This window comes from Drosophila bipectinata, chromosome 2L, assembly GCF_030179905.1.
Source record: "Drosophila bipectinata strain 14024-0381.07 chromosome 2L, DbipHiC1v2, whole genome shotgun sequence".
Lineage (NCBI taxonomy): Eukaryota > Metazoa > Arthropoda > Insecta > Diptera > Drosophilidae > Drosophila > Drosophila bipectinata.
The window spans coordinates 16,771,992-16,784,494 of NC_091736.1; the positions used below are offsets into that span (position 1 = coordinate 16,771,992).

The 12,503-nt window shown below is 41.5% G+C and overlaps 2 protein-coding genes across 2 annotated transcripts; one reads left to right on the forward strand and one right to left on the reverse strand.

Moving 5' to 3' along the window:
• Positions 1–3,413: 3,413 nt before the first annotated feature.
• LOC108132942 (uncharacterized) lies at positions 3,414–4,383 on the reverse strand. Its single transcript, XM_017252534.3, has 3 exons — positions 4,162–4,383; positions 3,992–4,105; positions 3,414–3,936 (listed from the first exon to the last, which is right to left on the reverse strand). The coding sequence occupies exons 1-3, from the start codon at positions 4,231–4,233 to the stop codon at positions 3,496–3,498; spliced, it is 627 nt and encodes a 208-aa protein (XP_017108023.2). The 5' UTR covers positions 4,234–4,383; the 3' UTR covers positions 3,414–3,495.
• Positions 4,384–11,027: 6,644 nt separating this feature from the next.
• NLaz (Neural Lazarillo) lies at positions 11,028–12,421 on the forward strand. Its single transcript, XM_017252501.3, has 6 exons — positions 11,028–11,133; positions 11,194–11,314; positions 11,538–11,668; positions 11,729–11,808; positions 11,869–11,967; positions 12,088–12,421. Exons 1-6 carry the CDS (start codon positions 11,111–11,113, stop codon positions 12,309–12,311), a joined length of 678 nt encoding a protein of 225 aa, XP_017107990.1. The 5' UTR covers positions 11,028–11,110; the 3' UTR covers positions 12,312–12,421.
• Positions 12,422–12,503: the final 82 nt, after the last annotated feature.

A 12,503-nucleotide genomic window follows, 5' to 3' on the forward strand; every position in this document is an offset into this window, starting at 1 on the left:
AAATATGTATAACTCTGCTAATACTTGCCAGATTTAGTTCAGCTATGCCTTCCCGATCTTGTCTTTTAGAGCATTATCTGCCTTAAAAAACTGAAAACTAAAATTATAACCCGATTTCTCTATTTGTCAGACTTGCAATAGAATCATAAATTTAACAAAAATACCTTCTACCTAAAAATAGTATTCTTTTATTGGCTTTTGTTTACCATTTCCATTTTAAATTGAAAATGCTAGAGTTATCTGTATCCAGTTACCGACAAAAAGCCAAAGAATATATATATGTATATATTTACCCACTTTTCCGCCATAACTAACTCGGCAATCTAAAATTTCATTCGCCACGCAGCTGGTAACAATGTGGCTCGCTTAATCCGCAACATAAAACGTGGGGCAGGCGGCAGGCGGCTGGGGCATTGGGGGCCAAGGGCCGCCCCACCCACATAATGCAAATTGCTCTTATAATTTGCACAGTAGCAGCGTCATTCATCAGCCTTAGTGGGTGTGGGAAAATTTTGGATGGAGTTGCGGAAAATTCGGGGAGACAGGGTGGAAGTTAGACAAATTTCCCAGGGATTATCTGGAAGGATGCGCCACTGCCGCTCATGCAACATTCTCTTGCAGCTCAACGCTTTGGCGCTTCATTCCATTTATTATAACAAGTTTTTTACTTATTTTTTATCCTTTTTTTTGTTGGAGTGAGCTGTGGGGGTTATTTTCATTGCCAAAAATATATTTCAAGTGGGTTCAACTGCAGAGCGCATTTTATTTGGTTTTAGGATTTTTCGCCAGGAAAATGCACGAGTTTGTTGCAAACTGTTTCACATACACCAAGCACGCAGATACGCATATGGATAGAGTGGCAGTGCAGATACAGATACATTTCGGCCATTGCAGTTGCAGTTCCCAGATACAGTTACAAGCGTGACTCGACCTCCCGCAGAGAAGTTTTCATTTGGTTTTTAGCCCAGTGAGTAAAGCCATCAGGGAAAGTTTATTGTTTCAGCGGGGTATGTTGGAAATCACAGAATCGATCGAAAATGCAACCAAAAATCGTTTATATTTATAGAGTTTGCTATTTTGCCTTTAAAATTCTAATAGCTTTTGTTCCCTTTTCCAATATTTTCATTTATTTTTTTCCAAATCCCTTACCTTTTTAAATGTAGTCCTTTTTACAGGGAATTTTTTATTTCGTTCTTAGCTCTTGGTAACCACAACCATTCTCGGTCGATTTTTCTTTGAATTTTGGGATTTTCCTTTTGTTTTTCCGGCTGTCTCTCTCGGCCATTTCCCACCGCCCTTGGCTAGCTTTCAGTGGACCCACCTAGTGTGTGTTGTTTACATGTTCATTCGCGGGATTTTTCACTTGAAATTGGAAAGTCGACGTCGGCACAAAGAGTTAAGTCCATACATGGACGGAGAAGGAATCCGGCCGGGGGGCGCCTATTGTTCTGCCCCACACATTGTTGCATTAAATGAAGGATTTTCCCTTTTTTCGACTGCTCTCCCTTTGCGGTTGTCTTTGCATTAAGCTTGTTATGGCTTTAATTTAGAGGCATCCTTGGCGAGAATCGCATCATCGCAGCTGGATATCGTTAAATAATTCATGTCAGGCCGCCACGAAAACGAAATCGGAAAACGGACCAGGAAAAATGGCCAGAAACGAACCGAAGCAATGAAAGCCAAATTAAGCAGTGGAAAACGTTTAGCCAGTCTTTGGTTGGGGGAGGAGCAGGGTAGAAAAACAGAATAAGTTGGAAGCAGGATAACCGGGAGCCAGACTGCCGGGGGATTCCCAGCTGGGCGCCTCAGGAGCACCTGATTTACGTTGCAATAATTTTCATCTCATTTTCATTACGTTCTCCGGCTTATCCGGGCTGCTTCTTTTTCGGGAGGACTGTCTCCTCCTTGTGGTCTTTCGCATAAGGCCAAAAGGTGAGAAGCTCGTTTGGCCTGCAGGTCGCTTTATGCCGGGGTAGCCACTTGAGCCCGGCTATTTATCATTCCCCGAGAGCTTATACATAAGTTTCGGCTTGTCCATAGGCTTCTGCATTCGGAGCTCCTCGGTTGCCAGGGTAATCTTTCCCTCCACCGGCCCACAACAGCTGGGAAGCTTCCATGGAGGAAGTGTATTTTTTTTCTGGCTTTGCAAGGGCCATCAAAAGTTGTGAACAAGTTGTACGTTTTGATACAACAACAGGAGCAGGAATAAAGGGATCAACAAGGCACTCAGCACCAGAAACACTAATGGGCGGGAGTGTGACACTGCACTGTGGTGACAGATTTTCATCAATTATTGAACAGGTTCGGGGTAACAAGTGGTTCGGAAGAGAAAACTCTGCCAGCAGATCCAGTATATAAAATAGGAAAGGCTTTAACTTTTGTGGGAACTAGTTTTAAAGAAAGTTGGCACCTTTTTCGATTTAGTTTATAAAACTATATGTAAAGTATTATTATGGCATTGGTAGACAACTAAACTTAAGATTCAAATGAACTGATTTTGGTTCCAAATATAATAAGACCTACCCCCTCCAAAAAAGAAACTTCAAGAATGCTTAACTTTCTGATTTGCGTGCAATTTGTTTGTGCCCTTTACAAAATCCTCACATTCGCTTCATTAAGTCGTGAGCCCTTTCCACAGGCTTGAAAGAACAACGAAAAGAACAAAAACCATTTATCCCCAGAGAGGATTTGCAAATTCATGAGGCAGAGAGAAATCCGGTTGCAGGCAACTCAATTAGTTGCACGCACCCATTAGATATTCCAGGCACAAAACAAAAGAGTGAGACGATTGCAAAACCATCAAATAGCCGAAGGCCGCATTCGAATCCTGAGGATCCCCAAAAGTCGGGGGGAACGGGAGTCCAAGGAAGGAGATTATTTTTTGGCCACCCAGGAGGTCAAACCACAAACAAAGATGTCACGCAGTGCGTTGCCCAAAGGGATTTGGCCATTGGTACGCCCAAAAATATTATATATGACATTTTGCCATGAACACTAATGCCGGCTGGAGGGGCGGAGGAAAGACCCTTCGGATAGAGCAGCTTACTGGAGGGCTGAAGGACTTAAAAGTCCCTCCCAAGGACTGCTTTGCATAGACCAAAAATAAAATATTTATTGAAAAGTGGAGAGAGGTACCAAAAATACTCGAGAGTACCCAATCCTTTCGAAAATATAACGAATTAGTATATATGATTTTTATTAAGGAAACGTATTGCAATAATGGCATAATGGAGTTTTAAGTTTTTAGCAATGCTCTTATCACATTCGATTTATTAAGCCCCCAGCTTAATTCTGTAGTTGCTACCATTTGCTGGGAAATAATCAAATCAATTGCCAGACAGGAAAGGCGCAGACAGCTCGTCCAGCCAACTGCGACTAATGCGTCGCCATCAGATATGCAAACAATAACGGCGGACAAGACGAATCTCTCGGATTCGGAACGTTTATTAAGCGGACAATGCACGGACAGGAGACTTATTTGGGGAAGGGCAGAGTTCAGCAATTGTGCTCCTTGGCGAGGCTAGACTTCCTGCAGGCACCGCGCAGGACTTCGGGCAGGGGACGCCCCGAAAGACTCATCACGGTACCCGGCTGGATGTTGCTCAGCACATTGTAGAGTCGCTGCTGCTGATAGTTGGTCATCGGATCATTGTAGATCTTATCGTCCACGTAGACGATATCGATGCCCTCGTCCATGATCCGGGCATGGTAGTGATGGTCATGGGGAAAGAAGTTCAGCTCGGTCCCCAGCTCCTTGGTGATCAGAATGTTGGTGTTCCTGGCCGGCTGCTTCACCAAAAAGACCAGAATTTCCGAATCGCTATACAGGCTTTGTCCAGCCGGCAAAGCCGTCAGTTCCACCACAGCCCTTTCGCAGCAAATGAACTCCGGTTCATACGGCTGCATAGCATGAAAAGTCAGAAGAGTGGGATCCGGCTAAAAAAATTGGAAGACTAATATAACATATTACGATAAACGAAGTCGGACTCACATTAAAACGTTTGCGATAGTTCTGAATCAGCTCTTCGGTGCTATAGATAGTTCCATGCCACTTTGGTGGCAGATAGAACTCAAAGTCCGACGAAGTCAAAAGCTTAGTGCCATGCTTTGGATGGATTGTCGATTATTTTCCGGTTTCTTAGTATTCCTTTCAAAACTTACCAAATCGTATGAGTATTCGTGGAGATTGTCGGGTGTCACCTCGATGGGGGATCCAAAAGCGTCCAGAAACATGATCTTTTTATCTCTTTACACGTTTTTCCAACAAACTTTCATACAATTTTGCACGTTTTGCTTGAAAGCGTGTGACCGTTTTAATGTCAACTTGACAGTCGAGTTATTTTCGTTATCCAGCACTGTTCTTTTTGTAGTGATCTAAAACTGATCTAAACTTTTAAATAAAAGGGTAGTCGATTCTCAAATTTAAATAAAGATTAAAATTATCGTTATAAACATAGAAGTCCTGGAATCAAGTTGCATTTTAGAAGATACTTCCTGCAGTAACTGAGTTGCATTTTAATCCACAAAGAGATTCCGGGAGAGATGCTGGCAACCGTTTCCAGAGATTCCAAGGCGATTATCTCGTTTTGCTGGGCCCATAAATTTCTCCACGCCCATAACTGGGCTGACAACTTAAGTGCGGTCATGTTTTTGGGGTCCTGGCTCCCCTCCATTAGGAAAACAATTACAGACGACACTGACAGGCTCGCATTGCCGGCCGAAACCGAGACCCCGGGCATATCCTTGTGGTAGGAGTTGCAGGAAGAGATAGCATTCGGCGTCTGGCCGGGATATGGCCATAAATTATGAGTTTGTCGTCACATGCCGACGGTCTTAGCCGGTGGTCATGTCTATTAAGTAGCCTTTAGAGTCGCCCATTGTGGCTCTGTCCAAATTTTTGACACTGCCGGGCCGGGCTTAGTTTGCAAACCCTTTTCGCATGGAGATTTCTCCAAACTGCATTTCTGGGATAACATTTGGTTGTCGTTTTGTTGGCGAATTTGTTTACTTTCCCTAGGTGTGCTAGGTGGGGGGTTCAGCCCTCCCACCAGCTATCCCCGAGACATAAATTATGGCTCCGCAAATTCCTTTGGTTTCAGCTCCATTTTCGGGCTCACGAACTAAAGAGAGCGTCACATGTGTGTCTAAGTGATTTTCAATAAGTTCTCCGGGTCCTGGGGGTTCGGTCAAAGTTTTTGGGGCACGATTTTTCACAGCTCCAGATGTCTATATATATACATATAGGAAGTAACATAATTTATGGCGCCTTCACGGGTAAGGACATGTGGGTGCGTGTGGGTGGGCAGAGCGGATTTTCGCAGGCGTCGATAATGACGAGCGATTTCTCATAGCCTTGTGTGGCGGTCGGCGGTGGGGGATAGACGAACTCATTTCGCCAAAGCACCAGCCATTTGCAGCAGCTGCGACCGACCTTTGACATCCCCCAGGCCCAAGTCTGCCACGTCTGCCCCGTCTGCCCCGTCTGCCACGAGGGCCAACTAGGATTACATGGCACGTAAAAACAAACTTGATTCTCGGCCATCAAAAAACGCCATCCGTCTTCCAGCAAACGTTCTCGTCCTAGTTCGATGTTCGAACCAAAGCAACTGCAAAGCTGCCAAGTACGCGACGTGATTCAATATTTTTGCGAAATTATTTTTTAATCATAGTTCGACAGAAGTCGGTCGCAAGAAAGACAGTGGAGCTCACAAATAAAATATGAATTGGAGTAGAGGTACTCTTAATTTTCAAAGTGCTTCTAGGGCTTGTAACTATTGGTTATTTGTATACTATACCTTATTTAAATCTCCTTTAAAATGTCCTTTTCAATTTCCAGTTAGCACAACAAGTGTCAACCCCTCAGACAAAAGATGACAGCTTACATGTGTACGAATCGGAAAAATCCCCCACATAAACCATAAAGGCAACAAAGTGAAAAAGTGGAAAAATGGCAGCGAAAACTTTTGCAATTTGAAAGATTTGCAGATGGCCGCCTCAGTCGCCACACTCTCACAGCCATTAACGCAATCGAATGACGGCTTTCTTGGCTCCAATTCGGATTGGGATTCGCCTTTCTCTTTATGGTAAATGCCCGCAAAATGTTTTCAATGCTCAAATGGCGAAATGGTGAAATGGCAACCAAATCAGCGGATCCCATGCCCAGGCCTTGCAAAGAATTGCAATTGTGACAATGCTGACAATCTGCAGGCGACAGCCAAGACCAAAAGGAGCTCCGAACGGAAGTCGAAGTGAAAAGGGAAGCCACTGGAGATGAGGGGAAACAGACGGCAATGCCAGTTCCGTCTACATCTCTAACATCTCTTTGATACATTCAAAAAAAAATTCATTCCATTGGAATGTATGGGGGTTTTTAGGGAGAGTTACCCACTCTAATATATCTTCTCTTGTATCTGACTTAAATTTAATTTTTTTATCTTTATATTTTATAAGAATTTCCTAAATTCGTTCGGTGCATTTCCTTTTCAGATTCGTCCACGTCTGGCGACGTCAAGAAAACGGCGACACTTACAATCAGTATGAAATTTACGCGATTTTCATTGCGGCAAATGGTTCGCTTTTTTCGGTATTAACATTTCTGGCCAAGCTTGTTTGGGGGTGCTGGGGTGGGGGAGTGTCCTGAGGGGGAGCCATGGTGTGGGTGGCAGGAGCATGGGTAGGGGAGCTGCGTAGACCAGCTGAATTTGTGCCAATTTTCATAATTCCTTCCTTCAAATGGGCATATTGGGATTAATAGAAAAGAAAAGTATATTTATTAAGAACATAAAATAAAAGGATATAAATATTAATAAGATTAGGACTATAGACTAGACTAGACTATAGACTAGGCCTCTTAGATCATAGGCCCCTAATGTTTTACCTCAAACCTCGAATTCTTTTCCAATTTTTAAAGATTCTCTTCTAAGATCATTGCCTTTAAGTCCCCTGTGACCATTAGTCTGAGCGATATCCCTGAAGAGTGTAAAGCGAGTTCGTTGTTTCCCAAAAGCAATATGACTTTGCGCTCAGTTTGGTGCCTTGGCTCCATCCCATAACCAGGATAACAACAAACAGGCAAACAGCTCGCGGCTGCCACGAGCCAAAAGTGGCATCAGCTGCGGCAGTTGGCGCGGATATATCTTGCCACTCCCTCTGCCCCCCCGTTGCCCCGATCCCACTCATACCCGCCAGGACATTTATCCCGTGCTGACTGACTCTAGCCGAGGATAATGCAATAAGCGTTGCCAACAAGCACCCAACGTCTTCGCCCTTAAACTTTGAGCCTCACAACGAACTGCGTTTCGTGGGCGGGTGGGATGCCCGCCAGGACAAGGGAGGCAGGATATCCAGGGATATCCAGGGGGTTGCACATGTGTGCCAGACAGGTTATGCGCTATAAAAAATTTAAGAAATTGCTACCAGAGCCAGCGCCAAAAACGACAATACTTACGAGCATTTCACAAATCAAAATACTTTCAAGGGTCGCCCCTACCCCCCAAATCCTTTGTTGTCTGCCACGAGTTGTTATTGTTATTGTTCTTAATGTTAGCTTTCTTGTTTGCGAGTCCTTTTCTTTCCTATTTTTTGTTAGTTTCAAGCAGCTGATGCCCAAAGGAGCTATCCGAAAAACAATGTGCTAAATAAATAAATTTGGCCATGATTGCAACATCAAAACAAGGTGGAAAAACTGGCAATATGGCAGCGAAAATTGTTACTTTTCATGGCATCGTTGGTGAAGTTTTGCGATTTTTAAGATGTCATAAAAATAATCATAGAAAACGATAGTTATTAAGGCAAGAACATGTGTGTTTTTCGATTCTAATTAAGAGTTTTTCCAGTTAATTTTCTTTATTTTCTTGTGGAGCCTAGACAGGACCATATCTCAGGCTTAATAGCCCGACTATACAAGGTCCTCGCCAGGGTTTATGTGGCAGTTTGCGTGTGCAGGAGAACACGAGCAGTTGGTAATATCCTTGGAGAGTGGCATGCAAAAGGACAAGCAACAAAAGCGAGCACAAATTGCGTCATGTTTTGCAATTCCCACGCATTCTGTGAAGCTCCCCACTTTACTCCTTTTCCGCACCAGAGCCGCCCAGCAATCTTTCCCCTGGTTCCCACGCATTCGCTTGGGTTAAAGGTCGCCGGAGTGTGTCTCCACCCACTTGATGTCGCTGCTCCAGCTGTCCTCGCCTCGATGTTATTTAGCCGACAGTTAGTGTTATCCCCTAGGGGGGGATCGGACTCCTTTTTTATGTCAACTGTTGATTGCAGCCGTCGCTGAACCAAAACCCAAACAAACCTGAACTACGAGCCCCTCCCATGCCGGACAAGTGCAACAATAATCGGAATTAATTCAATTTTGGTTGCAGGCTTTAAAGGTAGCCACTTAATTAAATGGCCCCACGCATGCTCATGCATATATGCCGGCATATCCTGTGGCCAGGACACTGATTTTTATGCATTGGTCCAAATTTCAGTTTAAATAGAATTACATTCAACAAAATGCGCATAAAGCGAATGAATAACCGCAAAATATTCGAGCACTTAAAATGGCCAAGTGATTGAATTGTGTGAAACATTTCAAAAGATGGCAGCGTGACACGGATTTTACTTCTCTATGAAAATTTTATTTTATTATAGCTATAACATCAATATTTCAGCTGGACCTTGGTAATTTGTGTCAAAAGATAGGCCATCTTCGGAATTTTATATTAACTTAGAAAAAAAAAAATTATAAAACTTGAAAACTTGTTTATAAAAAATGATTTTAATTTTGTAACATTTCCTGAAGCAGGACACAGGGCGACGTAGGCCAATCCACGAAACAGAAACCGCTCTGGTTAAAAATCACTGGTCGAAAAATGTAGTTTTCTAGAAAACACTTTCAAGGTATTCCGGCTCCCTCTGAAGCATTTTGACATAACCATAACAATTAATGTATAGCTCCAAAAATAATTATGGGATTGAAAATATGTAGATATGTAGATTAAAATAAAATAACAAAAAATTCGATTTTTAACCAAAACTATCCGGAATGGACTCTTAAGAAATTTTAGTTCACGAACTCATCTCTAGTTGTCACTTTATATTTCCGATAAAATACAAAACAGTGACAGTTTCCAATGGGGACTAACCGCAGTATATATTAAATACTCCAACCTCCTGTGTAAATAAAATTTATAATTTAATGATGTTATTAAATTTAAAATTTAAGAGCCTACGCCCTCCTGACAACTACCACAATGTACGCCTTTGTTTTTGGCCAGAAATGTATTTGATGGAAGCTGCACTTGTGTCCTGTAATAACCAACCGGCCAAGGATAAAGGCCGTTGGCCAGCTGGAGGCTTTCGGCTGCCTTTGATCAAATTATCCCTGCAACTTCCCCACCCTCGGGTATTGAACCTGTTTTAAGCTCAGATGTCCGGCATATGTGTACATATTTTAAATTTAATTACTACACGCTGCATGCAACAAACAGTGGCAACAGCAGTGCCGGCAAATCCAAGCGAGGCCATCCATCCATCCAATTGGGGCAGACGCAATCCTTTCATGGGGAAATACGCCATAAATTCTCATTCCCAAATAGTTGGCTGGCCATTCAAAATCTGCGCTAGCCGCAAATATATAAAAACATATGACCGTTTGAGAGGGTGGCTTTAAATTTAACAAAAACTATTAAATAAAATCATATTTATTTTAGATAGCCCCACTTAATTACCTTCAAAACATATATGTAGCTTCGAAAGTGCTCTCTGATTGCCACGAATTACTAGATTAAACTTTTCTATCTACCCTCTCTGTAGCATATATCACCTGAATATGTGTACCTGTCTCTCTGGCCATGTCCTTTCATTCAGACAGACTCTTTAGCGCTGGTCCTGCGGGCATTTTTGCACATTTAACTCAATTTGTGGTTTACATTTAATTAATTTAATAATATATGCCGGAATGCGTTTTCCCATCTTCTGCAACCAAAGGGAGAAACCACAAAAATCTCGCCGTTTGTCAACAATTTTCCTGCCCAGGATATATCCGAGATTCAGGTTGAGAGCCAAAGAAGACAAGACTCGAAATATTCGGAATTTATGTCCATTAAATGGCTCAGAACAAAGCGCTCCACAGATGGCGGTAGCGTAGAGTAGAGGAAGCTTTTTCTATAGATGGCGGCGCCAACACAATCCACATGATGAAAATGTTTGTGGATTATGTTAATGCAATAAAATAATATGTATATTTTGTACTAAAAATACTTAAGTTAACCAAAATAAATTAATAAAGTTACTTAATTAAATAAAGTTAAACAAAATAAATTAAATTCTATAAAATAAATTCTTCTATAAATTTATTATTCTAATTTTATAAAATTATTCTAAACGAGCCATCAAAAGTATCTTCTGAGTTTCGAGGTCAAAGCCAAGAAAAAGATTAAAGTTTGCTTTGGCTAATTTATGTTAATAGACTTGACTAAGTTAGCTAGCAAATTTTGGGATTTAAATAAAGTTTCACAATTAAAGTGAATTAAAATTCTGGTCTATATTACATTTTAAAGCTTGTAAGTTAATACGGGTTATTAAAATTCACTAAGTGAGTAAAATTGAACTGATTTAATACGCACTTACTATGAATTAAAAATCCGTAATTAAAATTTCTCTTTTTATCCATCTACTCTCATTTTTTTTATTGCCCATTCTTAGGACATTGAACTAATTTCATAAACGATCTCTATAAATGCAATGTAAATATTAGCGGAAGCCCTTTTATCGATGGCAAATTATCGCAATGTGCATTCGCAAATTATGTAAATAATGCAATTATAGTCTCCCTGCACATATCGAGTTTTTATTTATTTGTGTCTAGTGAGTGTAACGAGACCCATTGGCAGACTTACTGGGGCCGAGGTGCCCCTCCGCCCATTTCATTCAACTTTCATCCAGATCGTTTGGGGTTTCACTTTGTTTACATTGGCGACTAGAGTCGGCGCAGAGCGAAAAAGCTTTAAATTTAAAACAAAGCTCTGCTAGAACGCTATATAAGATACAGTGCATCTGCAGTCGAACCGCAGTTCTAGACAGAAGTAGAACAGATTAAGTTTAGTCAAGAGCACCCATCATAATGAATCATCAGTCGAGATTCAAGTGAGTAATCTTTTAGCTCAAGTGGCAAGTTTTCTCTAAATCTTCCAATTTTTGTCGCAGCTCCAACCTGTGGCTACTAGTTTTGGTGGCTTTCAATGGGGTCTGGCTGGGAGAGGCCCAGGTGCCATTTCCCGGAAAGTGTCCGGACGTGAAAGTGATGGACACCTTTGATCTGGAAGCGGTAAGTTGATATTACAGCATATCACCTTAATCAAATTAAATATTAAACTATTTTTTCAATCGTCTGATAGTGACAAGAATCCAATTAAAAAACTTTGTAAACAAAGATAAGGTTAACTAACTTCACGTGCAAAAAAACTAACAACTTACAAATAATACTTTGTTTATCATTTCATATAATAATAGTATATACATAGATAATACAATTAGAGTTCAACTTTCAGTACATGGGCGTCTGGTACGAGTACTCCAAGTACCCCTTTGCCTTTGAGATCGGCAAGAAGTGCATTTATGCCAATTATGGAATCGTGGACAACAGTACGGTCTCAGTGGTAAACGCGGCCATAAACCGATTGTTAGTATTTACTTAAATATATAAACAAATATTTCAAAAACTAACAATATTTCTACGCAGCACTGGAAGCCCCTCAAACGTAACTGGTACCGCCAAAGTTATTGCCCCTGCCCAACTGGCCGTGGCATTTTACCCGAATCGTAGGTTCTCGAAAAACGTATTTGCATTATTAGTATTTAATTTTTTGCCACCCGTTTTAGAGCAATTAACAAGGGCAAACTACTTGGTCTTGGGCACCGACTATGAATCATACTCAGTTGTCTACAGCTGCTCTAGTGTCACAACCTTGGCCAACTTCAGTAAGTAAACGAGGAAGCCGACTAAACACATTAAAATGCGCCCAGCGTAATGACTTGTCATCCATTTGAGATTAAATTTATGCAAGACACTATTCTGAAGTGTAATGTTTACCATTTCAGAAGTCGTTTGGATCTTAACTCGTCAGCGACAACCGTCCACCGAGACAATAGAAGCCGCCAAAAAGATCCTCGACGACAATTCCATATCGCAGGCCTTCCTTATCGATACGATTCAGACCAAGTGCCCCCAGTTGGATGGCAACAGCACCGAACTGATCGGAGATGATACCGATGTGGAAGACTTTGTCACAACTGTGGTGCCAAATGCCATCGAGAAAGCATGAGAATGGCTGCGACGCTTCTACGAGCGTCTCTTCGATATTTTTATGAACTTTCTGAGTTACTAAAATTGTTAACAAAATGTACATAAAATGGTTCTGAATAATACCTAGTTGTTAGAAAGAATAAAAGTCATATGATGGCTGATAGATTGCAAATTATTACAAAATGTTTTTAGTACACTTTCTTTTTTACGC

Coding starts and splice junctions, on each gene's coding strand:
- LOC108132942 (XM_017252534.3), bottom strand. CDS start 4,233: ATGTTTCTGGACGCTTTTGGATCCCCCATCGAGGTGACACCCGACAAT. Junction 4,106..4,161: donor ACGAATACTCATACGATTTG/GTAAGTTTTGAA, acceptor ATCCATCCAAAG/CATGGCACTAAGCTTTTGAC. Junction 3,937..3,991: donor ACTATCGCAAACGTTTTAAT/GTGAGTCCGACT, acceptor CAATTTTTTTAG/CCGGATCCCACTCTTCTGAC.
- NLaz (XM_017252501.3), top strand. CDS start 11,111: ATGAATCATCAGTCGAGATTCAA. Junction 11,315..11,537: donor ACACCTTTGATCTGGAAGCG/GTAAGTTGATAT, acceptor TTCAACTTTCAG/TACATGGGCGTCTGGTACGA. Junction 11,669..11,728: donor AACGCGGCCATAAACCGATT/GTTAGTATTTAC, acceptor ATTTCTACGCAG/CACTGGAAGCCCCTCAAACG.